This window comes from Aspergillus tubingensis, assembly GCF_013340325.1.
Source record: "Aspergillus tubingensis WU-2223L DNA, scaffold_12, whole genome shotgun sequence".
Classification (NCBI taxonomy): domain Eukaryota; kingdom Fungi; phylum Ascomycota; class Eurotiomycetes; order Eurotiales; family Aspergillaceae; genus Aspergillus; species Aspergillus tubingensis.
The window spans coordinates 162,691-190,486 of NW_023336286.1; the positions used below are offsets into that span (position 1 = coordinate 162,691).

The following is a 27,796-nucleotide window of genomic DNA, read 5'->3' on the forward strand; positions in this document are numbered from 1 at the left end:
TGTAGGGTAATACTGAAACGAATCAGCTAGGTGAAAACCAAAGCTGATAACCAACCCCCTCCTGAATTTACATATTTCCAACGCAACATCACTTCACTAATATGAAAGATCTTTATTGCCATGCTTGCTTCATAGTGCGCTGGAAATCTTCCAGCTATGAGTTCTATTATGTGTACTTTGAGATTTCTGTGTAGGAGTAGTGTAATGCCAAGTGGATCCCACTACTGTCTAACCGTGGGGATATAAACATCGTCTGCCAGGGAGCATCTATATTCTACACTGAGGCTATAGCGAACTCCCCAGCAAGGTCGCGGGACTATTTTCACTCGTCTGACGTCAAGGAAAATGAGAACCTGGTGTCTATATTGGTACAGTATCAACAATTCGTCCGGTCTGAGGCATGACCTGCTATACTTACTATTATATATTCTCCGAACTCCGCCATGGAACGGAACTCCAGAGCGAGAGACAACAAGTGCTACTGTTCGACAACCTATACACACCCCTGTATTTATTGAACCTCATCCGACCAGGTCGCCCGTGCTAGTAACTTAAGCGACCCAACGTTACACTCATTCCATGATCATAAGCCCATGCGTGCACTTGGTTGGCTGTTACACAGCGAGGGACGGGCGAGACTTCAATTGAATAAGGTTCGGTAGTTCAACTGCATACCAATCTTTATTGAAACTGATCCAATCAGTCGCCATCAATGGTCTCACCACAAATACAATAATGTTCCTAACGGGGTATAGCTTCGCTTCACCTGCCTCCAGAAGCAGCCAGTCGATCCTGAAGCGGGGTATCGGGATTTCCCCAGGCTTAGCATTATGATTTCCTACACTAAATGCATTGAAACGAGCAAATTCAGTTAAATGGCGTTATAATCATTAGAACATCAAACTTAAACATGATAATTTCACTTCCTACGCCTCAAACCCAATTCCCGGCCCATGGTGCGGAGACCTCAACGCACGGTCATATTCTCTGTCAGAGCGGAAATCGTCCCGGGCGATCTGCTCCTCGTTGGGGTGGGGGTGCATATGCTTGTTCTGAGGGGGGTGAGAGCGGTGGGTGTGCTCGTGGCCTGGTCCTATGTTTTAGCCACCAATGTCTAGCATGATTCTAGATGATAGAAGTAGGAAATGGCAAACGAACCTTCACGACCGATGGTGGGAGGATGCTCATGTGCATCTTCGTGCTTGTGCTCGGCCTTGTCCTTGTGGTGGTGAAGATGGAGAGCGTCTTCGGCTTTGTGGATGAAACCCGACATGATTGATGGTGGATGAGAGTATTTCCGGATGTGAAGTCTGTGTTTAAGTCGAGGATGAAAATTGGGAAGGAAAATGCTTCTCTCCTTCGAGGAAACTGGAAAGTCTTATAAAGACACCACGAGATTAAATGACGTCGAATTAGGTGATTGAGTGGCTAAGCGTGGCATCCAAGATGGGCTGATTTGATAACTTCCAGTTTCCTTCCTTTGCATGCATGGCTGGAGCTAGTTTGACGTCATCGCGGAGATGGACGGGCTGATTGGAGCAACATCGACTGGGATGTAGATCACTAGATAAGCCTTGTCTGGCGACTCGGAACGAGCGGCACGTCTCCATGCCATTTGTACTATGAAATGCATGTGAGTTTCAATATGAGAAATAGGTTATAGTATATTTAGGGTTACTGTGATCGGGGCTGAACGGCTGCACTGTCCGAGGCGTGGAAGCATGCTGTGCCATATTCATCACATGAAGGGTCATCGGACTCTAGCTTTAATTGCATATCTGCCCGCGGGGACAAAATGGTTATGGAAGTTTAAATCTCACGGTCGCAGACTATTGTAAGGCTGGTGTTGAAGTAGACAGGAACATAATGTTTTACCGAAAACGGAAACCCGAGCGATCTAGAGGTCACCCCGCGCCCATTAGATTTTCGTATGCCCTACTTTAGAAGCTCTCTCAAATGCAGATATGTAACAGGATATGGCATCCGAGGTGGTGACATTGTGCATTCTAGATGACGGACAAATATCATCCCTGAGGATTGATACAGCCTTGAAAACATCTTCAGTCTGTTCTTGGCCAAGTAACGAAACAAGCACATCCAGTTTCTCTCAAACTACAGAAGCGAAATCAAATAGACTAAGCCATGTTTCTGGTATCTGTTGAATGGCTACACACCATCTTCAGTGTTGCGCACGGTTATCGCAGTGCTTCCATACTTTCCCGGCTCATTACCTCGGGAAATAACCGGCTCTTCTTCGAGTAAACTAGTAGCACGTGTTCTTCCAATAATTCCTCTAGCGGTGTCCCTTTTTTCGAGGTAAGCAATAAGACCGATAACTGGGAGAGTTAACATCCCCGTCACCAAGCTCGCAATATACCCTTTCCTGAAGTTGGGCGCATCGGTTACTGGATAGAAGACCAACGGCCACCAGGTCACAAAAGCAAAGTCGAAGGAGTTCATGAATCCAGTTGTGATGGCACGCAGCTGGAGGTCATGGCCTGTAACGTCGGCCATCCAAGAATACCAGACAGCCTGGGGAGCGTATGTTGTTCCGAGTAAGTAGAAGGCAACAAAGTAGCCAGCGTCCGTGGAAGGGGTCGAGACAAGGATAGCCGAGCCGATGACAAAAGTCAGACCGATGGCGATAGAGACCTCCCATCGCGATTGTAGCTTGTCTGAAATCGCTGCATACACAACTATACCCACAACGGCAGTTGCATGGATGACGGTAGGATAGGTGTTTTGCTGGACGACCGTGTACCCCCGTGAGGCTAGCCAGTAGGCCATGACGTTGTTTCCTAGCATTTGCACACAAACTGAATACACTGATTGAATATTAGCTCAGTGACTTGAAGGCAAAGCTATCTAAACATACGCATGAAGACAAACGGCAGAAGCCAGAATTGCCAGCTCAGAAACACGCGCTTGAAGACCGTGGTATCCCAGGACTTCTTGGAGATGGTACCCAGCCGAGTTGCTGCATGTTCCTTCTGCTCATCGGTAAGGTACCAGGCCGCACGGTGTGATGGAAGGTCCGGAATGAAGACCCAGCCTACGAACATGTCAGTATTCTCCTACTGAGACAAAGGACGAGCCATACCGAAGAGTGCCACCGGGATAGTCATCACTGAAACAATGATGAATATCCACTTCCATGCAGGCAGGCCACCTTTACCCGCCAGTGTCTCTAACAGACCGGCTTGAATCCAGCCACCGGACAGTGTCCCCAATTGGCCGAATACGCAGAATACCGCTGCACGCATTCCGAGCTCAGACTTTTTGTACCACGAGGCTAGGATAAATTGTGCACCAACGCTATTCAAAGTTAGCGTCGGCCAGCTCAATCACATGCAAAGTAGATTAGGCGATTACTATGCGATGGCCGAGAACCCTCCTTCGATCGCATTCAACAAAATGACCTGCCAGGCCCGAGTCATCTTGTACGTGATTAAGGTCAAGACACTCCAAGTAACATTGGCAGTAACAAAGACATATTTCGGTCGCACCACTGTGAGGAGGCTTGTACCGGGCATTTGGCAGACAGCATAGACTACCAGGTACGCAGTGCTCATGTAGTTGTATTCTTTACCCTCGAACCCGAGGGCCTCTCGCATACCGCTGATGTAGGCCGAGGAATAGCTAGACCGTGTCACACCAAAAAGGAACCAAATAAGGGAAAAATAAGGGAGCAGAGTAACATCCAGCTTGGCCAGCAGAGCCCGATCCTTTGGATCCTGACCCCAAAGCCAGGTCGCAAGTCTGGTCATGAAGGCTATGTTGACCAGCGCTTATTTAGCTGAGGCGAATCGATACTATCACTTGGAAGTAGTATGGCTATGCCTTATGCTAACATGAGCGTAATTCTGAGACGATGGGACTTGCAAAGTGCCAGATATTCTGCCGCTTGTCGCACAGGCGTCAGCTAGGAGATATCCCCAATGCCCCGACAGCAGAAGCACCAGAAACCAGAATGAAGCCTTATCTTGCAGAAACAAGAGATGCTTGATGAGTTAACAGGCTAGATCTCGGCGATGGTGAAAGACCGCCTGTGAATGGTGAGATCTCCTGCCGATAAGCAAAAGAAGGATGATGTGATCGTCGGTGAGGGGCACCAGAAATCCTGCAGTCGGCCCGCGTGACTTTAGTGAATGTCTTTGAGGCTCCAAGGCCACGAAAATGTCATTCAGTACAGGTATATCCCTGGATACAGATGGGTTATCATTGCACCTAATACTTCTGTAACTGATACACATTAAAGCTGTCGCTTTACGCATCAATCCATCGATATCGACATCCCTCAGTATGGGTACATACATATCTCCCATTCCATTCGAAGCACCCTAGCTTCTTCGCATGACCAACACAGAACATATCAAAACCGGCCAACTGAGCCTCCCGTGCTAATTCTCTCACCATACAAAAACAAAGGCTGCTTGTTACTGAACTTTGAGATATCCCCCAGTACCTCGGCAGCTTCAGGGCCTTTGAATGCCTGCTTCGCTGCATTGTCGTCCTCATAGAAGAGCACACATCCGAAGGAGTAAGGAATTCGGTCTTCAGTGACACCCGGACCATACTTCACGACAGTCCAGCCATGTAATCCATATTTTCTCCAAAGTCGATCGACAAGAGGCAAATGATGCGAGAGATAGTACTCAAGGTCGTACTTTGCATCGGCTTCGTTGGGATAGAGAACGGTCACGGTATACACCATTGTTTCGATGGCTGACTGGCTAAGGGCTTATTCAAGTGATGGTGTGAATGGAGGCAAATGGTACGCAGGGTTGGTGAAGGAAAAGCACTTCACCGAACGCAAAAGAGGGCTCCATTGGTAAAAATATAGGTATATTCTTGTGAGATGGTTCAATTCGCAACCACTGACCTCAGAATGATCGATATTTGAGTTCACTGATATTAGCGTTATCAATTGGTAAACTGTAAACTCTATACGGACGGAAGCTCGTGATGGGACCTACCCAGGGCCTGGACAAAAGCTGCCTGCTTGGTTCGACTTTCTTGGTTCCGTGGTCATTACTAATAAATGGGGTTCCTTTGCAAAGTATCTAGCAGCCCTAGTTCGTGTCCTAATCGCCCAAAGATCCGAGATCCGAATGGAATACCATTCCAATAGATCATGCAACAGTTTGCGTTGCAATGTTCCGCAATTGCGGCAACGACCATTCACCGAAACGTTAAAGCTCGCATAGTGTACCGGATATCATTATGGGTCTTAGTTATTACAGCAATTCAAATTGCAACAAAGCTGGGTCATAGCTTTGGTTGATAACGTTAGAAGGGATGAATATTGAGTTCCATCTCATGATTGAATTGTTTGACAACGCAAACGGAGGGAGTTAGATGACTGCCTATCAATCGAATAAACTTAAACCTGGAAGTTAGAATATACTGTGTGTGCAGATAGATTTGTAGCATAGTGCATATTACATGAAGACTCGGTGTCAGCGTTATCCATAATCGCCTGTACAAGGGAATATACTGTACTGTTGGGCCACTACACTCGATATTTGCTGTTTGTGGCTTCGAATCTTGACCTGGGAAATTCAATAATATTACCCATACTTGCCTTCAAAGTCATATAGAAATACAAGAGACCATTGTAGTCACATATACCAAAGGGGAAATAGGAAAGGTATTACCCAAACAATAGGAATTGTCTGAGCATTCATGTTTGACGAGATTACCATGATATCAGCCTTATTCGCATAAACTCTCGGAAATGGCCTCCAAGTCCCTTCTTTGTTGTTCATGATACCCGTTAGATCCTCTTTGTCAGTCCTTAACATACGGTCCCTGAGATCACAAAACTTTGTATAGCCAATCGATTTTGCGAGCCTTTGTCTGCTTTTAAACCCATCTTTGTATTCATGGTGTTCCTTGTAAAGGGCTCCAAGGAATCTAGCAAAAAATTATGGTAGAGGAACATTATGAAGTAGTAATAGTCTACCTCTTATACAAAAACCTATTTCTTTCTGGCAATAGGCGCAAAATAGTGTGTTAAGACGGTACATGCCACTACATGAGTAGTACGACCAATGTATCTACAGCCTAAACTTCCAATAACATAGAATAACCAATAAATACAAGAAAGCATAACAGGGGTGTTATGCATCCTAGAGTTCTCCTCAGCTTAGAACTAGCCGGAGTCTACCAATTACCTCGACTAAAAACACTCCACCACAAAGGAACAAGGGACAAAAGACATTCTGCTTTGACTCCAGAATATAAAGTCTAATATACTGAGGAGAAGATAAGATAAATAGAAGGATATGACAACGAATTCGCTGAATAGATTTACCTTCGATAGTTACGTGTTATGTTCGATATCGCTTTCTCCATTGCAAGCCGGGATATCTTCTACTCTGCTTCGCCCCCATCCAATCGCCACAACCAACACCAAAATGAATTCATTCGATGAGCTTCCATATGAGATCCTATCCATCATCATCACGGAAGCCGCGGACTGGGTGGCCCTCGAAAGCCTTTTGCAAGTCTCTCCGCGGGTACGAAGACTCTTTGCCGGAGATGGCGAGACCCCCGGGAACCGTGAAGCCATTTATATAGTCAAATCCATGTTGACAACAAATCCAATGATGCATCACGACCTGCACGGCCTGTTTTGCCAGTGTATTGCACTGCGCCAGCCCTCGTTAGCAGTTACTACTCTCGAGCAGTTCAGGTCAGAAGACTATGATCAGTTGTCTGTGGTCTTCAATTCATCCATATCGCAAGCTTCGCTACGGGAGATGGTACATGTCGCAGCTAACATCCAACGGCTTGCGTGCGCTTGCTTGACCACGTTCCTGAGCAGGATTCGGGGGATTAAACCGATGTGCCACATGCGATATGGTGGTGATGAAGTACCATACGAGCCGCGCGAAGCAGGCCCTCCCTCGTGGATTGAAGAGTTTCGAGTCTATCGCGCGCTGTGGCATTTCCAGTTCTACTCTGACCTGCTGGGTGCGGCTGAACGACTGAAATTCCCGCAGGAGGATCTCAAACTCTTGCGGACGAAACCCCTCGTCTGGGATAACCCGTCTAAATCATTGGAGTCTGAACTACTTTCAGTAAATGAATGGCTGTGGGGTATGTTCTGTGAGAGAGAAGATTCATTCGCCGCTATGCCAGCGGCGAAGACATTCGTCAATATTTATGGAGCATACGTGGATCCTCTCCCTGGTCCTTCACAAATGCAAGACGAATATTCAGTCTGGGCCCCTCCAGCTCTTCCTATAGACAAGGGCCCAAACGACTTTTGGGGCCAGGGATCTGATATGGTCAGCAGAGGATTGGGGTCGATCGGACTCCTCCCTCACTGTGTGGTTGTTGACTATAGTACACCATCAACACGTCAGCTCTTCCACTGTTATGATGATAAACCAATTTACCGCGATATTGGTTTGATGATATGGGATAAATGGCGGTTATTTTGCCTTGGTCTCTGGTATGCCTTTGATCCTGACGAGTGGCGAGGGGGATGTATCCTAGGTCCAGATGGATCCCGTATCCCACGGGGCTGCTTTCCACAGGGTAGCATGCGCGAGCCTGGTTACCGTTTGTCCTTCTTTTTCAAGCCCAGGGTGCTGGAAAGGGAAGAATTTGGTAGAAAATGGGTCAGGGATAAAAACAGGCTCTTGGAGACAAGCAAAGACAAGGAGACAAGCAAAGACGAGGAGACAAGTAAAGACGAGGATACAAGCAAAGACGAGGAGATAAGCAGAGTCGAGAGGAGGATAAGGCGGAAACGCAAAGCATGCCAAACTGGTCTTGAATTGCCTCGATCCGTTCAAACCAGATATCAGCTTAGACCTCGCTAATTCGGCCAGAACAGAAAATTGTCCTATCTACATAAGATGACAATTCTAGTAAGGATAGAAATTCTGATTCAATAGAATTATTGTTTCTACATTGATCAACGTCCTATCATATTTCCTATAACCCAGCGCATTCAAGTATGGCCAGTAGAGCACCTACTTTGAGAGGGGCATGTCCTTAGAAGTATTCCTCCCTACCATGCCAGATAGGCCAAATTTCATGCTGTGAGTAAAAGTATAGATTATAAGTCAAGATGAGCAAGGTTGTCATTTCGATCTCGGACAACCCGAGATTCGGGGCCACCGGCGAAGCAACACTGGGCGATCCGGGCTTAACGTGAAGAAAAAGCATGGAATACTCTTGATCGCAATGGAAAGCCCAGTCAAGCTTCCCAAAAAAATTACAGGCAACTCTGCACTGTACCACCAAATGCGATCCTGCTGCTCAAAAGCCCAGCTCGGTGATTCCGGTCGGTATAAAAAGCCTCATTAAAGTTGCTTTTCCTGTTTTAGAGAACTACGATGTAAGATTTGATTTGATATCGGCCCGGAAGGTACGCGTGTGCAAAATCAGTGAGCATTACTTTCCATATTTCAGTAGGTCGCCTGAGGCAAAGTGGAGGTGAGGAAGGACTTCACGGCATAATTGGAATGTTTCCTCAGCAGAGCACCTCGTGAAGCTTGGAAATAAAGCTATGTAATATTTTGGAAGTCTTGCCGGGGTTATCACTCTGGCGAAGAAGGTAATCAAAGCACAGCCGCTTGCGAAGCTACAGAAAAGATTCTCCTGAAGTAATGGCGGGGTTGGTTCAGCCGTGACAGCTCTCAGTACAGGAGTGGGTCTCTCTGAGGTGAAAAAGTAAATGACAAAATAGATTTCATGAAACAAGGAAGAAATGAGAAGGAGAAGAGCCAAACCGTTGCCGAATGGGAGCTTCGAAGTCCGAGATATATTGCAATGAACGAAGCCAGCATTTATGTCTACATTAGTGGTGCAACAGAATACCTTGGCTTTCCTTCTGTTCCCATATAATCCCACCCAGTTATATACAGCTTTATTATGAACATTAGATCCAAGTCACTCACGAGCAATCAAGTTCCGGTACAAAGTGAGAATGATAGTTGCCCTATTAGGCGAGTTCCGGGGTTAAGGCTTTTCACACTGACATATCTCGCCTCTCATGAGAGTATCGCGAATTGTATTCCACAGTCGCCTACATGTTTCGGGTATTCACGATCCAGGACAATGAAACAGATCAATCCCTCCGCGATAGATGCCCAAGCTTCTTTATTTCTAATCTCATTTGGCTACATCCTCCTGGAAAGAAGGGTGTCCCCGTTCAAAGGTCGGGGTTTAACTAATGCAGATAACCATTTTTACATGAATTCCTCCTATGGCATGGAGGTAAGTGTATACTATCATGCTCTATTTTCACTGTAGTAAGGTCTACCACTTTGGCTTGAAATAGCCTCACTATCAGATAATAGTCGCCTTCTCTTCTCTATCAAGGGCTTGGCCTTGCCAGAACACTTCCAAACCACCCCAAAAAGATCCTTATCATCACTATCATACAAACCGCTGTACCTGTCTCAGATCAGCACACATCATGTCGGTCGTTGGCCCCAATGCCAAGTCTCACAAAGACCTAATCAAGTGCCTGGAGAAGAAACAGGCTATCATGGAACGTCTGGCGGAAATCAAAGAAAGAGTGACAAACCTACCGTTGAGCTGCTTGAGTGAAGAATTTCAGGAGCATATCGGTATCGTGCTTACATATTATGATCTTAGGGACCATTTCGGTACCAGCGACAAAGTGTACTTTATACCATACGCAGGACGCCTCTTCCCCACCATTCCGTGGGACGAGGCAAAGCTATTTGACTTTGATCCCAGCCCACGAAGAGAGACATATCACATCCATAGAAATCTGGACAAGATACTCGCCTACCTTACGCCGATTAAAGAAATATGGACAGAGCGGAAGTAAGTAGAAAAGATACATAGACATTCTGAGCTATAAGGATACGTCCTGACTGAAGCACTGTTGTGTGTCCGGTACTAGGTTCTTCGGGGACAACGTGCAGGTTGGCGAGGACTTCCGCGATGTCTACCACTGGTATGTCGTCAAGGAAGCCGATGCACAGAAAGATCCGGAGAAAACACATTGTACTCTCAGGGTCTTGCAGTACACGGAGCCAGAGGAACTTCTCATGAGGAGTGAGGTCCTTAGCGCTTTGACATACATGATGCATAAATTGACGTACAAGTGCTACGAAGATCAAACCATCTTTCCGGTAAGTGGTTCAAATGAGTTTAGCCTACTGCGACAGTCACTTATTGGGTAACTTGTCATAGGTTCTCATTACTTCGATCTTCCCATCAAAAGTCCGTATCTTACAGGTATATTTCGATGGGGAAGATCTCCATTTTTCCAAGACTCATATCTACGATCTTAAAGAAACTAATCATCAAACGTATACTCTTCTTGCTCGGTGGGCGTATCCTATTCCGTGCGGAGACCTCAAAGCCGTCAATATTAGGGGAAAGAAACTAAGCACTGCTGTAATAGAGCAGGTGGAGGACTGGAAGGAGGAGCAAGAAGCTATGAATATGGACGATTCGCCCGATAAGTAACATTTTTATTTCACCGTTTCGAGGAAATCATTGCACTCAACGTTTTGTGCTGCTGTTTCACTTTAGTGGTTCCCCTAAGAGTGCATCCATCCACAGTTTGCGGGACAAAGCCGCTAGTTGTCTGGAAAATTTCTTTCAATTTCAATTTATTGACGGTGCTGACGGTTCATAGCCTGCAATAGGCGTATGTTGCATGAGTATGATGATACTATATCGGAGTACTCTGTTCAACCTTAGCACGGCCCCAGTTTACCCGATGTAGAAAGATAGCCAATCCCCGAAGAAAACCGATGCTATCGAGGCACAAGCATTCTATTCCAAAATAAGTACAATCGCACCCAATAAAGTACACACCCCGAAGCATAAAGCCCTTTCATCCACCTCAGTTCAACCAAGCCTCCGTCTCCGGTATCGCAAGATACCGATGAAACTGCCCCCTAGTATCATACCCCCCTTTCAGGCTCGTAAGACGTTATTACATCCTACTCGAAGACCTGCATCCCTCAAAACAAATGCTTTTCCAGGTGAAGCATATTCCTTGGCTCACAAACTATAACGGATGTAAAGTTAATTCCACCTTTAAGTCCGATGACCGCCGTGCGGAGTAAGCTCTCGATCTCCGAAGCTCTCGAGGCTATATCCACCACTCGCCCATTTACCTTCTGACTGGCCTTCCCCAGCGACAGAATGTATACTCGCCCTCATACACTCACTCCCCTCCAATAGCCCGAACTCTCACAACTTGTATTATCCAATCCACACACAATGCCCCTCCCCAAGCCCCTCCCCATCACCGGCTTCGGCCTCCTAGGCATGACATGGCGCCCCAGCCCAACCCCGACGAGCAAGCCTTCAGCGCCATGAAAGCAGCCATCTCCCACGGTGCCACCATCTGGTCATCCTCCTCCGTCTACGGCATGCCACCTCAGCCTCCCACAGCAGGCTTACACCTCCTGCGGCGCTACTTCGACGAGTACCCCGAAGATGCCGAAAAGGTAACTCTCTTCATCCGAGCCTGCTTAGACCCGGAAACCTTATCCCCGACATGCACACGCGCAGGCGTCCGTGCAAGCTTCGACGAGTGTAGAAATGTCCTCGGCAACGCTAAAAAGATAGATGTTTTTGGGCCAGCGCGCATGGATAAGAATGTGCCTGTGGAGGAAACGATAGGGGCATTACGCGAGTTAATGGCCGGGGGATTGATTGGTGGAGTTGGGTTGTCGGAAGTGGGTGCAACTACTATCCGCAAGGCGCACGCGGTGTGTCCGTTGAGTGTGGTCGAGGTGGAGTACTCCTTGTGGAGTACGGATATCTTGGAAAATGGGGTTGCGGTGGCTTGTAAGGAGCTGGGTGTACCAATTTTGACCTATGCGCCGCTTGGGTATGGGTTTCTTACGGGCCAGGTGAAGAAGTTGGAGGATATCCCGAAGGGGGATATTAGGCATTGGTTTGGGAGGTTTCAGCCGGAGGTTTGTTCATCACCTTACTCTAAGTTATTCTTTTGTCGTTTGTTCTGCTGGTTTTTGAGCGAATATGAGTTTGATTATACTAACCGACTTCTGTGAAGAATTTCCCCAAGAACCTTGAATTGGTGGAGAGAATCAACGACTTAGCCAGGCAGCGCGGCGTCACTCCCGCCCAGTTAGCCCTCGCCTGGATCCGCGCTCACTCTAACTCTGGGCCCTGTGGTACTATCATCCCCATCCCTGGTGCGACGGCAGCTTCTCGTGTCGAAGAGAACTGCACGGCGGTTCCGCTGGCAGCTGAGGAGAAAGAGCAGCTTGATGCGGTTATGAAGTCGTTTGATGTTGTGGGAGAGCGACAGGTCGTGGGGATGAGTTCTGAGTTGTGGGGTTGAAATTCATCAATATTTATACCTGCACGACTGTGATTTGATCCTGTGTCTGTGCATCAAACCATTCTTAAGGTCATGTTAGCAAGTAGTCCTGGGTAGTAACGCTAGTTAGATGTATATACAAGTACACCAATTTCATTCAGACGAGTAATCTGGCATTTCTCTACCGTCTTATCTATCCCATCTATTCTGAAAATGGCGCGCCATGAACCATGAACCAATCCCGGTATTCTACAAATTCAATCCAATGCATATCACTCAAACTCAATCCCAAGAACTCTTTGAATTCAGTACATCTCTAATTGTTCTTGCGCCTCCCGTCCATTTCGCTTAACTTCTTCATACCACGCGTGACCTCCACCGCGCTGTCGTACGCAAAATCTGCAATACGATTAGCAACCTGACATTTTACTCAGAAAGCAATGCGATGAAACTCACAAGTACCAGCAGCAAGCCAGATAAAGTTCATGAAAAAGTAATAGAACCAGAAATAGTAGCCTTCAGGACGACAAAAAGACACTCCATGGTAATAGAGGTCGAACATGCTCGTAGCGTAGTAGAGTACATCTCCGTAGACCTGGCCTACGGAGACAATGAGCTGCAGGACATGTCGGGCTGGATGCTGCGTGGCGATGCAGTATGCGATAGTAAATGCGAGAGGGCCCCAGCAGAACTATACGCAACAGTTTATGGTGAGTTGATTGGTGTCGGGTTGTCGGATGTAAGGACTTACAGCAGTGACAGCCTCCATGGAAACGAGGAATGAATCCGAGGTGAGATAGCGAGAGTCAGAAAGGGAATATTCCTTCCAGAGCTGGCCGAATAAAGTGTGCGAGCCGGCTAGGGACTTGTGGTAGACCACGAAGTAACTTTCAAAGAATAGATGTATGCATCCCGCTGTTTCTCCTCATTAACATATATTTCAAACACAAGCGAAGACAGCTCCACTTACTAAAGCACATCCAAATGAACGCAAACTGGTCGGCTCGAGACACTGACTTTCGCGGACGGCAAATGTAGACAGATGCGATACCCAGCACCAAAGCCCATAGCACAGCAAATTGAGCAACCAGCGATAGAGCCGAACTCTCGTTGGTTACATAATGCGGCAGATATACCGAAGACGGATAGTAACTGTGGATGACATCTGTAGCATTATCCATTTTGCTTGAGTCTTTGTAGTGTTGTCTGCAGCCAGTAGCAGTTCACACAGATGGCTTTATACTATGAAGCCTATAGCGTGTGTACGGGCGGAACGCGCGGACTCCGAGGAACGGCTCGGGATCTCCGCCTGTTCGCTGACACCACTCTATACACTACTACCCCTATCCCTTACACGCTATTGCTAATACCTTGCATGCTGAGTGGAGTGTTCTTGGCTTACTGGCTTGGTAGATCTGGTTTGTTCAGGTACTGTTAGCCAAGAATAGAATTAAACTCAATCCATGGTTGGAGTTAGCTGCAGCATTAGGCGTCCTCGACGAGTTTAGCTCTTTGCAAGTGCTGACTCTGCGTGCGCATTTTAGCTAGAAATTTGTCTTATTGAAATACGACGGGAAGTACAGTTACCTCAGGTTTCTTCTCATCAACGAACGAAATAGGCAGTTACAGTGATTCAAAGAGGCTTAATTCTCATGCTATAAAAAAGGACGGCGCAGGTAATGACGGGTTGTACTTAGTCCACGCTGTTAGCTTTTGAACAGATACACTCTGGCTTATTGAATCTTTACATAACTGCGGCATGTTATTATTAGTAACTTTCTCATTCTTCTACTCGATTACATACGTGGCTAATGTCAGGGCTTGAGACAGACTTGTCACAGACAGCTTTATCAAGATAATCGGAAAGCCCGCACCATGTCAAGGCCCGTTGGCAATCATCCTATCACTGATTCCTCAACAGCAAAGTATAAACCCGAAATTCCACCATAAAATCCACAAATGGAGAGACATAGTCCAACTCCCAATCCCAATCCCTCTCAGAATGGCCATACTCTCCACTTTACAAAGTGAACTCCAAAATAACGATGAAAGAACCGAGTGCAACATATCGCCTCAAACTACCACATGACTACCAGTCTTTCTCGTCTCAACTCAAACAGGGCAATCCCGCTTATCGTGTCCCTTGCCATTACATTTGGCACATCTCTGCATAGGACAGTATCTCATAGAATGACCGACACAATCACATCTCATGCAGCGTGGAATGGGGCACTGCATTATTGAGTGGCCTTTCTGGTGGCATGCTGAGCAGGTTGTTGGGGGAAAGGTGTATACTCTGTCTGGCATTTTGGTATAGTTTAGTGTTGATGTTAGGGTGGTTGGGTGGTTGGGTGGTTTGATGGGTTTGTGGATTTTGAATGGATGATGTTTGATGGATGAGGGGAGACAGTGATGAGGAGTAGATTATGAGGTGAGTTCTCTGTTTGTGAGGATATGGAGTGGATGAGGATGAAGAGAGAATATTAATAGTGTTCTGGTGAGCACACATGAGGCTCAGTGTATACAGTGTAAAAGGGATTTAGTTACTTGTTTTAGTTGTTATTTCTCAGTAACTGTTGACATGGTATGACTCCGTGATACACTGGATGCTTTAGGAAAATGGCAGAGAACAGTTGAGTGGAATCCCTCAAGTACCCTAAGTAGAAGTACATTGGTCTTCCTCAGTGACATATTGACTTGGTATGACTACGTGATACACTGAACAATTTAGGAAATTGACAGGGAGCAGCTGAATAGACTACCTTTAGTAGGAGCAAGTAATACTGCTGCAGAATACCTACTAACTTGGCTAAACTATCGACCAGGATGCCATCGGGTAAGAGCCGATGAACCCATGACCCAGAGAGTTAGGGTGTGGGGGAAAGTCTGGACCGTCTGGGACAATGCACACTTCAAAGTAAAGGGTGGTACCGGCAATGCACAGCCCGCGGCTCCCGCACCCACCGATTGATGTCATGCTTCCGGATAGAGTGTCAACTCAATTCGACCCGTTGATTGAAGAGGAGAAAAGATTAATGTCCTGGATGATGATGTATGCGCAACAATTGTGTGACCCGGTGGCAGAGGCAAAAAGCCGTTAAGCCACACAAGCGCGTGTGGGGCTGCAGATCACCCCGACCGGCGACCGGCCTATCTAATTTCTGGGGCGTCTGCTTCTATTACTTAGTTACTTTTTAGTCGCCCCCAGTCGGCCCTCGGTTATAGTATGTCCGAGCAGCAAGGAGATGTAGCTGCAAGGTGTTATGTGTCAGTTGTATGCTCCAAGATTGTCATTAATGACTAAAGGAGTCGCGGTGAGTGTCTTCCGGAAAAGTTTTACGATCCTCCATGGCAAGCCTAATCCCATTTTCTGGAGAGTCGTAATAATCCCCGGCAAGCCTCAGGGGTACCGCAAATTATTGATGTAAGTTATTGAAGCCTCGGCCCATCCCCCCTCAACCATAGAAGCTTTCCCCGCACATCGCTGGTAGCTTTTGGAGTTCACCGGTAACTTATATACGGCTCCCCCACGCCGATCGTGACTCCTCCCCCATTATTTCTTCCTCTATTCACCCATCCTTGATCACTCTCCCTCCTGCGTTTTGTCCCGCGAAATCCGCCTCTGAATATACCCACGTTCCTACAGAGAGCTGAGAACCTCACACCCCACGACACGATGGTCTTCCTACCTCCTAAAGAGGCAGGCACTTTGCCGCCTATCCCGGACAATATTCCGCTCAGTGAATTCATGCTTACAGACTTGTATGGGCGGAATCCGCTGGGTTACTCACGGGACCCTTTCACTTGCGGCATTACCGGGAAAAGCTTCTCCGCACTAGAAGTGGTGGATCGTGTTGATTACCTGTCTCGCGCTCTGTCTAAGGAGCTTAACTGGAAGCCAAACACAGGCACCGAATGGGATAAGACGTTAGCAATCTTCAGTTTGAACACTGTGAGTCTCAAGCCCCAGGTCGCTACAGCGTCTTAGCTCACCAGTTTTCTTCCTAGGTCGACACCTTGCCACTGTCATGGGCCGTCCACCAGCTGGGGGGACTGGTCTCCCCGGCTAACGCAGCCTACTCAGCTGCTGAGCTCAAGTATCAGCTGCTAGATTCCAAGGCTAAGGCTTTGTTCACATGTCTCCCTCTCCTACAGACCGCTCTCGAGGCCGCATCCCTCGCTGGGTTGCCCAAGGATCGCATATACCTGTTGGAAGTCCCACCACAACTCACCCCCGGAGTCAAGGCTCCAGCACAATTCAAGACAGTCTCGCAGTTCATTGAAGAGGGAAAGTCACTCCCCAAGGTCGAGAGACTGAACTGGGCCGCCGGAGAGGGTTCTCGGCGGACAGCCTTCCTATGCTATTCCAGTGGCACATCCGGGTTGCCTGTGAGTCAGAACATCCAGGAAATTTTATGTGACTGATCGCATCTGACCTCCATACTAGAAAGGTGTCATGATCTCTCATCGCAATGTAATAGCAAATGTGCTCCAAATCCAAGCATTTGAGGGCACTTGGCGCGACTACCTCAGGGCTCCCGGAACCCAAGGCAACCACACCGAGGTGGCATTGTGCCTGCTTCCTCAGAGCCACATCTATTGCCTGGTGGTCATATGCCATGCTTCTCCATTCAGAGGCGACCAGGCCGTTGTTTTACCAAAGTTCGAATTGGATCTATATCTAGCTTCCATTCAGAACTTCAAGATCTCGTCACTGTTCCTGGTCAGTAATTCTGCTCACACGCAAGCACTGTTCCGCGATGGGTCTAATTGAGTAACTCTAATAGGTCCCTCCGATTATCATCAACATGCTCCGCAACCACGAAACTTGCGCGAAATACAACCTAAGCTCAATCAGGAGTATTTTCACTGGTGCTGCGCCCTTGGGTGTGGAAACAGCTGAAGACTTCCAAAAACTTTACCCGAATGTAATAATTCGGCAAGGATACGGTACGCATTCCTCTAGGACAACTAGTGTCTCGCACTGACATGGACGCGCAGGTCTGACTGAGACATCAACTGTGGTGTGCTCGACCCACCCAACGGACGTCTACTTGGGTTCATCTGGCACCCTCCTTGCTGGCGTTGAAATGCGCATTGTGACCCCAGAGGGGAAGGAGATCACAGACTACGACACGCCTGGTGAACTGGTGGTCCGCAGCCCAAGTGTCGTCTTGGGTTACCTAAATAACGAGAAGGCGAACCGGGAGACCTTTGAGGACGGGTGGATGCGAACCGGTGACGAAGCTGTGGTCCGCGTGGGCCCCAAGAAGACGGAGCATATATTCATTGTCGACCGTATAAAGGAGCTCATTAAGGTCAAGGTATGTTTTCACTGATTCGTCCTCTTACAAAAAGTTCGCGAGGTAACCGACGGAAATGAACAGGGATTACAAGTGGCTCCAGCCGAACTGGAGGCTCACCTTCTTACCCACCCCGCCGTTGCTGATTGTGCTGTCATCGCCATCCCCGACGAGGCGGCTGGAGAAATCCCCAAGGCCATCGTGGTCAAGTCACCTTCTTTCCGTGGCAGTGACGAAGAGGCTATCCAATCGATCAAGAAGCATGTTGAAGAGCACAAAGCCCGACACAAGTGGCTCAAGGGCGGCGTTCGCTTCATCGATGCCATTCCCAAGAGTCCTAGTGGTAAGATTCTGCGTCGGATGCTTCGCGATCAAGAGAAGGAGGCAAGGAGAAAGGCTGGTTCCAAGCTGTAGGCATGCTTATACTTTGGCATGATGTGCGAGCGGTACGCTGCAGAAAATTTGGTCCCAGCGCGTTCCCTCCTATGGATATAAACATTTTATATAATAGATAAGATCTCATTTACCAGATTGTCCTTTAGATAAGATACAAACAGTAGATGGGATGCTTTATGGTCAGTTCTTAGTGACCCCCTTGAACGGATGTTTGCTGTGTTTGCATCCATCGCGGGGAAAGAATCGAATTTCTAAGCGGGGGTTGATCGGGAAGATTGATCAGCACCGAAAAAAAATAATACTCACTCTTCGGACGTCGCCCTCTGTCGTTCTTGCACATTTCTCTTGAATATTTATAATCGGACGGTCGCAAGCTGTTCCTCACCTGAAACTTCCTCTCTAACACTTCCACCACCAAAAACAACACATCCCCTGCGTTCGGTGCAACCCCGCAGTTCATATTTACATCACCATGTCGTCGCAAGATCCTCACCGCGCCGACGACGACGCCTACGTTGATGCCGATGAAGCTGATGAGGTTATCAACCGTGATGAGGACCACCCCATGGAGTCCGATGGCGAAGATGAGGATGGCGATCAGCCCATGAGCTACGAAGAACAAGAAATCACCCTGCAGAATGACTCCGCCGCCCATTTCGATAGCCACAACGACTCCGTTTTCTGCATTGCTCAGCACCCCATCCATAACAACATTGTCATCACTGGCTCCGGAGACGATTCCGCTTATATCTTCGATTCGACGCCGAATGAGGAGCGCCCTGTCCTTCCCCGCAGCTACGAGTCGGATCCGCAACCCAGGCGCGAGCGGGATTCTCTCCAGCCCCTCCTCAAGCTTGATGGCCACTCCGACACCGTGAACGCCGTCGCCTTCACAGAACCCAAGGGCGAGTTCGTTATCACGGCAGGAATGGACGGCAAGCTGCGCGCTTACCGTGATACTACACCCCAGGGTACCGGGCTCGCATGGCAGTTCCTCGCGGAGGTTCAAGAAGTGGAGGAGATCAATTGGGTTGCTGTCTGCCCTTGCGAGAAGGGCAACGAGGAGAAGAGCAACATCATTGCTCTGGGTGCCAACGACGGTAGCGCTTGGGTGTTCCGCATCGACCCCCGCGATACCGCTGCTCCCATCTCCATCATTCAGTCTTTCTTCCAACACACCGGATCCTGCACTGCGGGTGCCTGGACCCCCGATGGAAAGCTGCTGGCGACCGTCTCCGAGGACGGTAGCTTCTACGTTTACGATGTCTTTGGCGACGCTGCCGCCGCTGGCGTCTCTTACTCCCCAGGTACTAGCGCTGTCGTCGGTCTGACTGCGGAGGACCAGCGCTTCGCCGTCGAGGGTGGCCTGTACTCCATCGCCATCTCCCCGGGTGGTGCTATTGCCGCTGTTGGTGGTGCCGAGGGCAACATCAAGGTGGTCGGTCTTCCCCGTTTGGCGCCGGCTGGCGGCGCTGCTTCCAAGGCGAAGGGCAAGGGTGCTGCTTCACAGGCGACTGCCTCTGCTGCGGGTACCCTGCTCGCCTCTCTCCAGGCCCAGAGTGACGGTGTCGAGACTCTTTCTTTCTCCTCCCCTCCTCTGACTCTTCTTGCGGCTGGCTCCGTGGATGGCTCGATCGCCCTGTTCGACGCTGCCCATCGCTTCGCCGTCCGCCGTCACATCAAGGAGGCGCACGAGGGCGCCGTGGTTAAGGTTGAGTTCCTGCAGAGCCGTGCTCCTGCCACCCCCTTGCCTCGTCCCAGTCCGCTGGCAGCCGCGACGGCCGGTCAAGGCCAACCGTGGCTGCTCACCTCCGTGGGTATGGATGGTGTTGTCAGACGCTGGGATGCCCGTGGAGGAACTGCGGCTGCTGCCCAGGGTTTGTTGAAGGAATGGAAGGGCCACTTGGGTCTTGTTGAGAACTCGGAGGGTGAACAATCCGGCGGTATTATGGCCTTTGTGCAGAGCTCGGATGGTAAGCGGGTTGTTACCGCCGGTGATGACGGTATTTCTCTGGTATTTGAGGAGTAAGGTTTTCATGATGATTAGACCAAAAAGCCTGTATAGATGCGGATTTCCGAGATATCGGCGTATTAATGCAATTTATGACCATGTTTAGTTCTCACTTAATCAACAGTTTCCTGGCTGGCATTATGATACATAGCAAGCAGTACTATTACTGGTAATTCATAGTTTAGTTAATCGCTATGCTGAGTAATGTCGAATACCTACACAGCCTAACTTCCAGAAGGTTTGAACAAAATGCACTTGATGTGATAAATAACAGTTACTATGTACACCCGACAAATGAAACAACCCAAGCGCCGTCTGTAGAGAGCTAAGGGTCATTCATGATAATGAGACAAGAAATCTATCCCAATCGAATCGACAATCCCTTCTCCCGCTTGTACACCACACATTGTGACCCTCTAATCACGTACGGATGCCATTGATCTCAGCAATCCGGGGTATCCTTCATCTTTTTTCCATCGCATGTCGGCTTCTTTCTTCCAACTCCGCACTTACGCTTCCCTTGATCGTGATTCAGTGGTGGCCCTCGCCGTGGTGGTGGTGGTCATCCTTCAGGAAGAAGTGCTCGTAGGCGCAGTAACCGGCGAAAGCAACGCTGGCAATGCCGAAGCCAGGGAAGATGCGCTTGAAACGGTTGATGCGGCTGAAGGGACCGGTGTATCTCCAGGCCTCGCTGGGGTAAATAGTCAGTACAACACGTAATTATTGAGTCGGCGGTGGATGTAGCGTACTAGCGAGCCCAGGGGTCCTTCTTGGCCCAGGCCGACCGGGGGTGGGCGGCGGCCTTGAATTCGTTGATGTCAAATCCGGTGGGGTTGGGAGCCATGGTGAGCGGATTGGCGGTGGATGAGGAGGTGAGTTGGTGGTTAGTTAGATGGCGGATCGAATATTCAGGAAAATGAGACCGAGATCCGCAGGGTCCGGACAGACAATGGACGAGAAACCGGGGGTGGTGGCGCGAGAATGAAGCCAGGCGGAAACAGAGGAAGTTGAAGCTGTACGGAAACGAGGGAGTTCGAGCGAGGACTGGGGGCTTGGCGCACTAGTCCGGATCCAGCAACCGCAGCTGTCCGCCTTCTTCGCCGGCGAGGATGAGCCCGTCCGTCCCAGAGCCCAGCGCGAAAAGAGCCGACCGACCCCCCTCCACTTCGCTTCAACTCATCGTTCATCCCAATCTCAGATGCGTGACGGTTGATCAGCTCTCTCATCGCTGCCTTTCAACATGCCCCCTCCCGTCGGCCGATACGGGCCTACTGGCCTAACAGCTTCCTATACCCACCTACAGCAAGCCCATCTCCAGCAACAGCAGCAAGCCCAACATCACCCGGCCCATGCCCAGTCGGCCAACTCAGCCCTCCCTCCTCCATCTCTCGGTGGTCACCCCGGTTTTGCCGCCGGAAACCCGAACACAAATATCAATCCGTTTACACTGTCCGGCACCGGTATCGCAAATGGTATGTCCGTCGCAGGGTTCGCGAGTGCCGGGGATGGAGGCGGCACCGGACTCGCCAGCCACGCCGCCCAGATGGGCTTCGCACGAGGCGCGCAGATGCAACAGCAGCAATTACATCAGACTCACGATGGCCGACTGGCGCTCGAGGCCAAGGCCGGTGCGGTGAAGACGCGGATACGTGACGTATGGAGCCACAATCTGGCTCAGGAAATGGCCATCCTGCGACAGTTCGTCGAGAAGTATCCCTACATCAGCATGGTAAGATGATGCAGCTAGCTGTGGAGCTGGGAAATTATGAAGTTGCTCGGCTCCTTTTACTGGGAGATGAGGGACGCTAACCAAGGCCCAGGACACCGAGTTCCCCGGTATCGTCGCACGTCCAATGGGAGCGTTCACGAATAAAGCAGATTATCACTATCAAACTCTCCGGTGTAACGTCGATCTCCTGAAAATGATCCAGCTCGGTATCACTTTGTTTTCTGCCGAAGGCGAGGTACCCCCGCCCAACGCTACGGATGCGAATGGCCAGCCTCTCGGAAACAGCCTCGTCCCTGCGCCGTGCACATGGCAGTTCAACTTCCGGTTTTCGTTGGAGGAAGATATGTACGCACAAGAGTCGACGGCGATGCTGGCCAAGGCGGGTATCGATTTCTCTATGCATGAGAAAAACGGAATCGACCCATTCGAGTTTGGTGCTCTTCTGATCAGCTCGGGGCTCGTCCTTCTGGAAGATGTCCATTGGGTCTCTTTCCACTCCGGCTATGATTTCGGATACCTTATGAAGATTATGCTCTGCAAACCTCTTCCCGAGAATGAAGAGGAATTCCACAAACTCCTCAAGATCTTCTTCCCGTCGCTGTATGATATCAAATATTTGATGAAACATGCAGGACGCAATCAGGCTGTAAACGACTCTCCGTTAACGCCAGCCGCTGCTCAAATCCTCACTAATCTCGGACAGAAGTCGGGTCTGCAAGACATTGCGGATGAGCTCGGTGTCAAGCGCGTCGGCATCGCTCATCAGGCAGGGTCGGACTCTCTCGTGACGGGTGAGATCTACTGGAAGATGCGCCAACTCGTCTTCAACGGCAGCATCGACGAGTCGAAATACTCGGGTCAGATTTGGGGCTTGAACGGTCAGATGCCGGCTTTGCTGTACCACATGCAGCCACATCAGACTCCCAATCTCAACGGCGCCACAATCTACTCGGCTACCGGCACGCCAAGCACCCCCAATGCCGGTCACCTGGGCAGCCAAACACCCCATACGATGACACCTGGTGCCACTGGCGGCGTCCTGGGGCAATTTCAGCTTGCCAAGTCATGAGGCTCGTCGGTTCGTCTGGCTGTCTTGGTATTATCTCCTTTCAATATTTGGTGTTAGATCAGGTTCGGGGAGTTCGAGATATTGTCTACGTTTAGGTACATTTTCCCTGACTCTTTGCTCTCTTGCTTGTATAGGCTCCTACTCCTGACCGGTTGGATCTGGCAACAGCACCCGGATCCACGGTCACTTTTCTCCATTGAACCTTAGCCGGCGGTTCTGATTACTTTTCACCTGTTTGTCATGTTGCTTTCGGCAGAGATGGCAAGGAATCTATATGATGTGATGGATGTACATAGCATGTGGCATCGGTTGTGTTTCTTGGTGCATTGTCTTGTTTGCTAGTGTTTTCTGTTTTTCGGTCCGTTTCAAGGAGTTCATCGCCTGCAGTGCCTTCGTATTGCCTTGGAGGTGGGTGTTTGCAATAGGTGTATGGTGTTCGTCTCCGGCTGGAATGTGATCTACGTCAAGCATTATTTCGTTAAGCGTCCGTTTCTATCCCCGTAGGTAGAACTGGTTGGGAATCTACTTTGCCTCTATGATAGACATGTTAATAATTAGCATTATTAAACTATCTTGTCAGTAGCTCAGACCCACTTCAGCCTTTGTGGCTCAATGACAGCCTGGCAGTGATGCAGAACGCGTTGTATTACCCCGTCCGCGATCGGTCTGCTGATCTTGCATCGGGAGGGGGGACTCGAACCAAGACTGTCCATCCCTTGATGAGCCTGATAGGGGCAACCACATCCGACGCCTAGATCGGACCCTTCCAGGCCGACGCTCGGGTCAGTCTGCGAATCCAGGGTAGCCTATCTCACCGGTAGTCGTAGACAAGGTTCCGATTGCCGCTTTGAGTCGTAGCGGAGAAGTAGGTGGCACTAGACCGCTTCGGGGCAAGGAATCCGGGCGTGCTTATCGAGGCGTATCTTATCGGTGGTGCAGCGGTCGTGCTGTACAATCATATCCTCCTCTGGCAATGCGCTCGTGCAGCCATGCGCTCGCTGCTTATAAGGTGGGTTGTGCCCCTCTGTGTCGACTATGGTTTCACACAGTCTGGGTGGTAGCATCACTTTACTTCTTCATTTTCGTCCTACCGTCCAACTGGCCAGGTCGCCGGTTTATTTTCCAACTGAGGAAAACATATACTTTTACCTCTCCCATACTTTCTACTGCACACCAAGGACTCACTTTTTTAAGAGATAATTCCGAGCGCTTGCATTACACCGCTCCTTCATCATGGTTCTCGAGCGCCTTCAACAGCTGACCCATCAGGTCCAAGCTACTTCTCCCCCTCCTCACCCTTTAGACCCTCTCTCGACGGTGGAAATCGACGCCGCTGTCGCCCTTATCCGCAAGGAATACGGCAAGGTCAACTTCAATGCGGTCACCCTGTATGAGCCCCGCAAGGCGGAGATGATGGCATGGCTGGAGAACCCGCAGAAGGCTCCCCGTCCCACTCGTGCGGCCGACGTCGTTGCCATTGCGCCGGGCGGCAAGGTCTACGATGGAATTGTCGACCTTGATGAGAAGAAGATCGTGAGATGGGAACACACGCCTGGCGTGCAACCTTTGATCACCATGGAAGACTTGCAGGAGGTCGAGTCGATTGTTCGCAAGGACCCCAAGGTCATTGAGCAGTGTGCGATCATCGGCATTCCGAAGGAGGATATGTACAAGGTTTACTGTGATCGTAAGTTGTCGTCCGACGACAGGTTGTGGACTTGCATGATGCTAACTCACCTGCAGCTTGGACAATCGGCTACGACGAGCGCTTTGGAAATGGTGTCCGTCTGCAGCAGGCTCTCATGTACTACCGTCCGCACATTGACGATTCTCAATACACGTATCCTCTGGACTTCTGCCCTATCTTTAACGCGGAGACCAAGCAAGTCATTCATATCGACATCCCGCCGGTGCGGAGGCCCATCAGCAAGGCGCCTCCCAACAACTACCACCCGGCTTCAATTGAGAAAGAGGGCAGTTACAGGACAGATATCAAGCCCATTCACATCACGCAGCCAGAGGGCGTTTCTTTCGGCATCAACGGACGTACTATCGACTGGCAGAAGTGGAACATTCACGTTGGTTTCAACTACCGTGAGGGTATCGTCTTGAACAACATCACCTTCAATGACAATGGAAATGTCCGTCCTGTGTTCTACCGTCTGTCTCTTGCGGAGATGGTCGTCCCCTATGGAAACCCTGAGCACCCTCATCAGCGCAAGCACGCTTTCGACTTGGGAGAGTATGGTGGTGGCTATATGACCAACAGTCTGTCCCTCGGCTGCGACTGCAAGGGTGCTATCCACTACATGGATGCTGCTTTTGTCAACCGCGCAGGTGCTAGCACCATTGTCAAGAACGCCATCTGTATTCACGAAGAAGACGCCGGCATTCTCTTCAAGCACACTGACTTCCGCGATGAGTCTGTGATTGTAACCCGTGGTCGGAAGCTAGTCATCTCCCACATCTTCACTGCCGCCAACTACGAGTACTGCGTCTACTGGATCTTCCACCAGGATGGTACTATCCAGCTCGATATCAAACTCACCGGTATTTTGAACACCTACGCCATGAACCCTGGCGAGGACACCAAGGGCTGGGGAACTGAGGTCTACCCTGGCGTCAACGCACACAACCACCAGCACCTCTTCTGTCTGCGTGTGGACGCCAACGTCGACGGACCCAACAACACGGTCTTCCAAGTCGACGCAACTCGCAGTGAAGCCGAGGTCGGAAGTGCAGAGAACCCGTACGGAAACGCATTCTACGCTAAGAAGACGAAGTACACTACGCCTCTCGAAGCAATGTCCGACTATGACGGCAACACGTCCAGAACCTGGGAGATTGCCAACACCAACAAGCTGAACCCCCACAGCAAGAAGCCCGTCTGCTACAAGCTTGTCAGCCGTGAAGTACCTCCCTTGCTCCCCAAGGCAGGTAGTTTGGTCTGGAAACGGGCTGGATTCGCTAGACATGCCGTGCATGTCACTAAGTGTAAGTGCCTACCATTACCTTTCATAATGGAACTGTTTCACTAACTTCCAAATAAAGACTCCGATGACCAGATTCACCCCGCCGGTCGCCACGTACCCCAGACCTCTGGTGAACCATCCCACGGCCTGCCGGCGTGGATTGAAGCCGCTGGTCCGAACTCCTCTATCGACAACACGGACGTCGTCCTGTGGCATACGTTTGGCCTTACGCACTTCCCCTCCCCTGAAGACTACCCCATCATGCCTGCTGAGCCAATGACTTTGCTTCTCCGTCCGAGACACTTCTTTGCGAGGAACCCTGCCTTGGATGTTCCTCCTAGTTTTGCTCGCACACCGTCGCAGGTTGCTGCTGGCGCTGGAGCATGCTCTTCTTGTAAGAAGAGTGATGGATCTAGTGTTCAGGTCTAGTTTGCATGTTTCTTTTTCTTTCTTTCTTTTTTTTTTTTCCTTCTCTTCCCTCTTTGTGAAGGTATCTTTGTATGATTCCCATCATGGCTTTTGTTTTACTAGCATTTTAGTTAGCTTTTGGAATAGGATTTTCTGAAATCATTTGCCTTGTAGTGGTTTAGCCTGTAGATTACTTCCCAGTAAGTAACTTGATTGATGCCCTGTGCTTCTTTTTGGTTGACCTGAACGTGGAGTCCTACAACTGGTGGCACACATATCAAATCCGTACAAATTGCCTTTCCCACAACATTGATTCTATGACAAATTTTACACAGATTTCCGTTTTCATTCCTAAACCTAATGTGAATTGGCTAACGACCCAGTCTGTGAAGCTTGCCCGGTCACTTCGTACTCTTGCAATAGTGACGCAGCAGTATTAACGGACACGGGGTCCCGATTCACGCTGGCAGATTATTTTATGGAAATCTCCGAATCACAAATTTTGCTGCCTTCGCACACATGTTCACTACCCCACTCATGCCCTTTTCAAATTACCTGGTATTGCTGAATTTATCTATATTCTTGAAAGCTACTTGGTCCATGGCCAGGTACTGGTGCATGCTTCCCTTGGCATTTAGCCATGGAATTGCATCACACAGTCAAATAATGTGCACTCACTGCGACTTTTACTTTACGATTCCCTGTGCTCAATGATTCTATACACGTCGCGTATTGTATGAAGGTGGTTCTTCACCAGCCGCTTCACATTCATGGCTGTTAATTACATCAGCTGATTCTCGCTGTGCCTCTTCTATAAGAAGCTCGCTTCTCCTCTCCCTCTCTTCCTTTCCTCCTCACCTCTTTCATCCTCACACTTCCATCAGCATCATCAACGTATATACTCATTTCCATCTTATATATACCTCATCGCACCATCGACACAAGCAGCATCCTGCAAGCATCTTCTTTGATATATTAGACTTCCTACTTTTCCTCTTCATTGTTGGACTTCTCTATTGTGTGCTGGAATACTCCCTGTTCCATCCTACTCAAAGGGTCTGATATATCCTGCCATGCAAGTCACCACTTCACTCTTACACCATGAAGGGACCTATATCCATTCTTAATCTTCTCACGATATTGCGGAGCTTCGGATACTTTCTGTCGTTCGTTCCCATATAACGCTTTCCTTAGCTTTCTCGCTCTAATCTGCCAGGGAACTGGTATAGCCGCGATGCTCAACTTCCAATGGCGTCAAGGCCAGAGCACCATCGAGCTACTTGGTCATGGTCGATGCGTGCTTCAATGACGCCTTCATGATGTCTCTGTGAAATGGAATATATCACGTTGTCGATGATATCGTGACCGTGATAGCGGACATGTATAATGCTGCATATCACCCGTATCGCTTGTAACATGGGGAGGATGAATATAAACCCATCAATCGGCGTGGTGATGGTGCGGTCGCCAGGTCCGCAGAGACAAGCTAGGCTGGTAGCTTTGAGCTTCGGCTGTTGCAATGGGGTTCGCTTGATTGAGGGTCCCGCCTTAAATTACTCACATGGCTTCGACTTACCAACTATCGCAACGATTCAATGAATTTC

At 49.3% G+C, this 27,796-nt stretch overlaps 12 protein-coding genes across 12 annotated transcripts; 7 read left to right on the forward strand and 5 right to left on the reverse strand.

Moving 5' to 3' along the window:
- Positions 1–926: 926 nt before the first annotated feature.
- AtWU_10112 (uncharacterized protein) lies at positions 927–1,273 on the reverse strand (the record flags this gene model as incomplete). Its single annotated transcript, XM_035505217.1, has 2 exons — positions 927–1,087; positions 1,159–1,273. 2 exons carry the CDS (start codon positions 1,271–1,273, stop codon positions 927–929), a joined length of 276 nt encoding a protein of 91 aa, XP_035361110.1.
- Positions 1,274–2,166: 893 nt separating this feature from the next.
- AtWU_10113 (pantothenate transporter) lies at positions 2,167–3,767 on the reverse strand (the record flags this gene model as incomplete). The annotated part of the gene is made up of 4 exons (XM_035505218.1): positions 2,167–2,825; positions 2,876–3,052; positions 3,101–3,315; positions 3,373–3,767. 4 exons carry the CDS (start codon positions 3,765–3,767, stop codon positions 2,167–2,169), a joined length of 1,446 nt encoding a protein of 481 aa, XP_035361111.1.
- Positions 3,768–4,372: 605 nt separating this feature from the next.
- On the reverse strand, positions 4,373–4,714 carry AtWU_10114 (dimeric alpha-beta barrel; the record flags this gene model as incomplete). Its single annotated transcript, XM_035505219.1, has 1 exon — positions 4,373–4,714. The coding sequence occupies one exon, from the start codon at positions 4,712–4,714 to the stop codon at positions 4,373–4,375; it is 342 nt and encodes a 113-aa protein (XP_035361112.1).
- Positions 4,715–6,419: 1,705 nt separating this feature from the next.
- AtWU_10115 (AMP-binding enzyme family protein) lies at positions 6,420–7,835 on the forward strand (the record flags this gene model as incomplete). Its single annotated transcript, XM_035505220.1, has 1 exon — positions 6,420–7,835. The coding sequence occupies one exon, from the start codon at positions 6,420–6,422 to the stop codon at positions 7,833–7,835; it is 1,416 nt and encodes a 471-aa protein (XP_035361113.1).
- A 1,604-nt stretch (positions 7,836–9,439) lies between these two features.
- Positions 9,440–10,467, forward strand: AtWU_10116 (WD domain, G-beta repeat family protein; the record flags this gene model as incomplete). The annotated part of the gene is made up of 3 exons (XM_035505221.1): positions 9,440–9,816; positions 9,896–10,127; positions 10,189–10,467. The coding sequence occupies 3 exons, from the start codon at positions 9,440–9,442 to the stop codon at positions 10,465–10,467; spliced, it is 888 nt and encodes a 295-aa protein (XP_035361114.1).
- Positions 10,468–11,285: 818 nt separating this feature from the next.
- AtWU_10117 (aldo/keto reductase family protein) lies at positions 11,286–12,325 on the forward strand (the record flags this gene model as incomplete). Its single annotated transcript, XM_035505222.1, has 2 exons — positions 11,286–11,936; positions 12,035–12,325. The coding sequence occupies 2 exons, from the start codon at positions 11,286–11,288 to the stop codon at positions 12,323–12,325; spliced, it is 942 nt and encodes a 313-aa protein (XP_035361115.1).
- Positions 12,326–12,620: 295 nt separating this feature from the next.
- Positions 12,621–13,485, reverse strand: AtWU_10118 (EXPERA domain-containing protein; the record flags this gene model as incomplete). The annotated part of the gene is made up of 4 exons (XM_035505223.1): positions 12,621–12,703; positions 12,761–12,995; positions 13,056–13,219; positions 13,275–13,485. 4 exons carry the CDS (start codon positions 13,483–13,485, stop codon positions 12,621–12,623), a joined length of 693 nt encoding a protein of 230 aa, XP_035361116.1.
- Positions 13,486–15,980: 2,495 nt separating this feature from the next.
- On the forward strand, positions 15,981–18,021 carry AtWU_10119 (acyl--CoA ligase; the record flags this gene model as incomplete). The annotated part of the gene is made up of 6 exons (XM_035505224.1): positions 15,981–16,256; positions 16,313–16,693; positions 16,752–17,027; positions 17,092–17,254; positions 17,306–17,628; positions 17,692–18,021. The coding sequence occupies 6 exons, from the start codon at positions 15,981–15,983 to the stop codon at positions 18,019–18,021; spliced, it is 1,749 nt and encodes a 582-aa protein (XP_035361117.1).
- A 454-nt stretch (positions 18,022–18,475) lies between these two features.
- Positions 18,476–20,032, forward strand: AtWU_10120 (WD40 repeat domain-containing protein; the record flags this gene model as incomplete). Its single annotated transcript, XM_035505225.1, has 1 exon — positions 18,476–20,032. The coding sequence occupies one exon, from the start codon at positions 18,476–18,478 to the stop codon at positions 20,030–20,032; it is 1,557 nt and encodes a 518-aa protein (XP_035361118.1).
- Positions 20,033–20,545: 513 nt separating this feature from the next.
- AtWU_10121 (NADH dehydrogenase [ubiquinone] 1 beta subcomplex subunit 3) lies at positions 20,546–20,858 on the reverse strand (the record flags this gene model as incomplete). The annotated part of the gene is made up of 2 exons (XM_035505226.1): positions 20,546–20,705; positions 20,764–20,858. The coding sequence occupies 2 exons, from the start codon at positions 20,856–20,858 to the stop codon at positions 20,546–20,548; spliced, it is 255 nt and encodes an 84-aa protein (XP_035361119.1).
- Positions 20,859–21,254: 396 nt separating this feature from the next.
- Positions 21,255–22,812, forward strand: AtWU_10122 (CCR4-NOT core DEDD family RNase subunit POP2; the record flags this gene model as incomplete). Its single annotated transcript, XM_035505227.1, has 2 exons — positions 21,255–21,743; positions 21,835–22,812. 2 exons carry the CDS (start codon positions 21,255–21,257, stop codon positions 22,810–22,812), a joined length of 1,467 nt encoding a protein of 488 aa, XP_035361120.1.
- A 1,233-nt stretch (positions 22,813–24,045) lies between these two features.
- On the forward strand, positions 24,046–26,213 carry AtWU_10123 (peroxisomal copper amine oxidase; the record flags this gene model as incomplete). The annotated part of the gene is made up of 3 exons (XM_035505228.1): positions 24,046–24,499; positions 24,556–25,806; positions 25,864–26,213. The coding sequence occupies 3 exons, from the start codon at positions 24,046–24,048 to the stop codon at positions 26,211–26,213; spliced, it is 2,055 nt and encodes a 684-aa protein (XP_035361121.1).
- Positions 26,214–27,796: the final 1,583 nt, after the last annotated feature.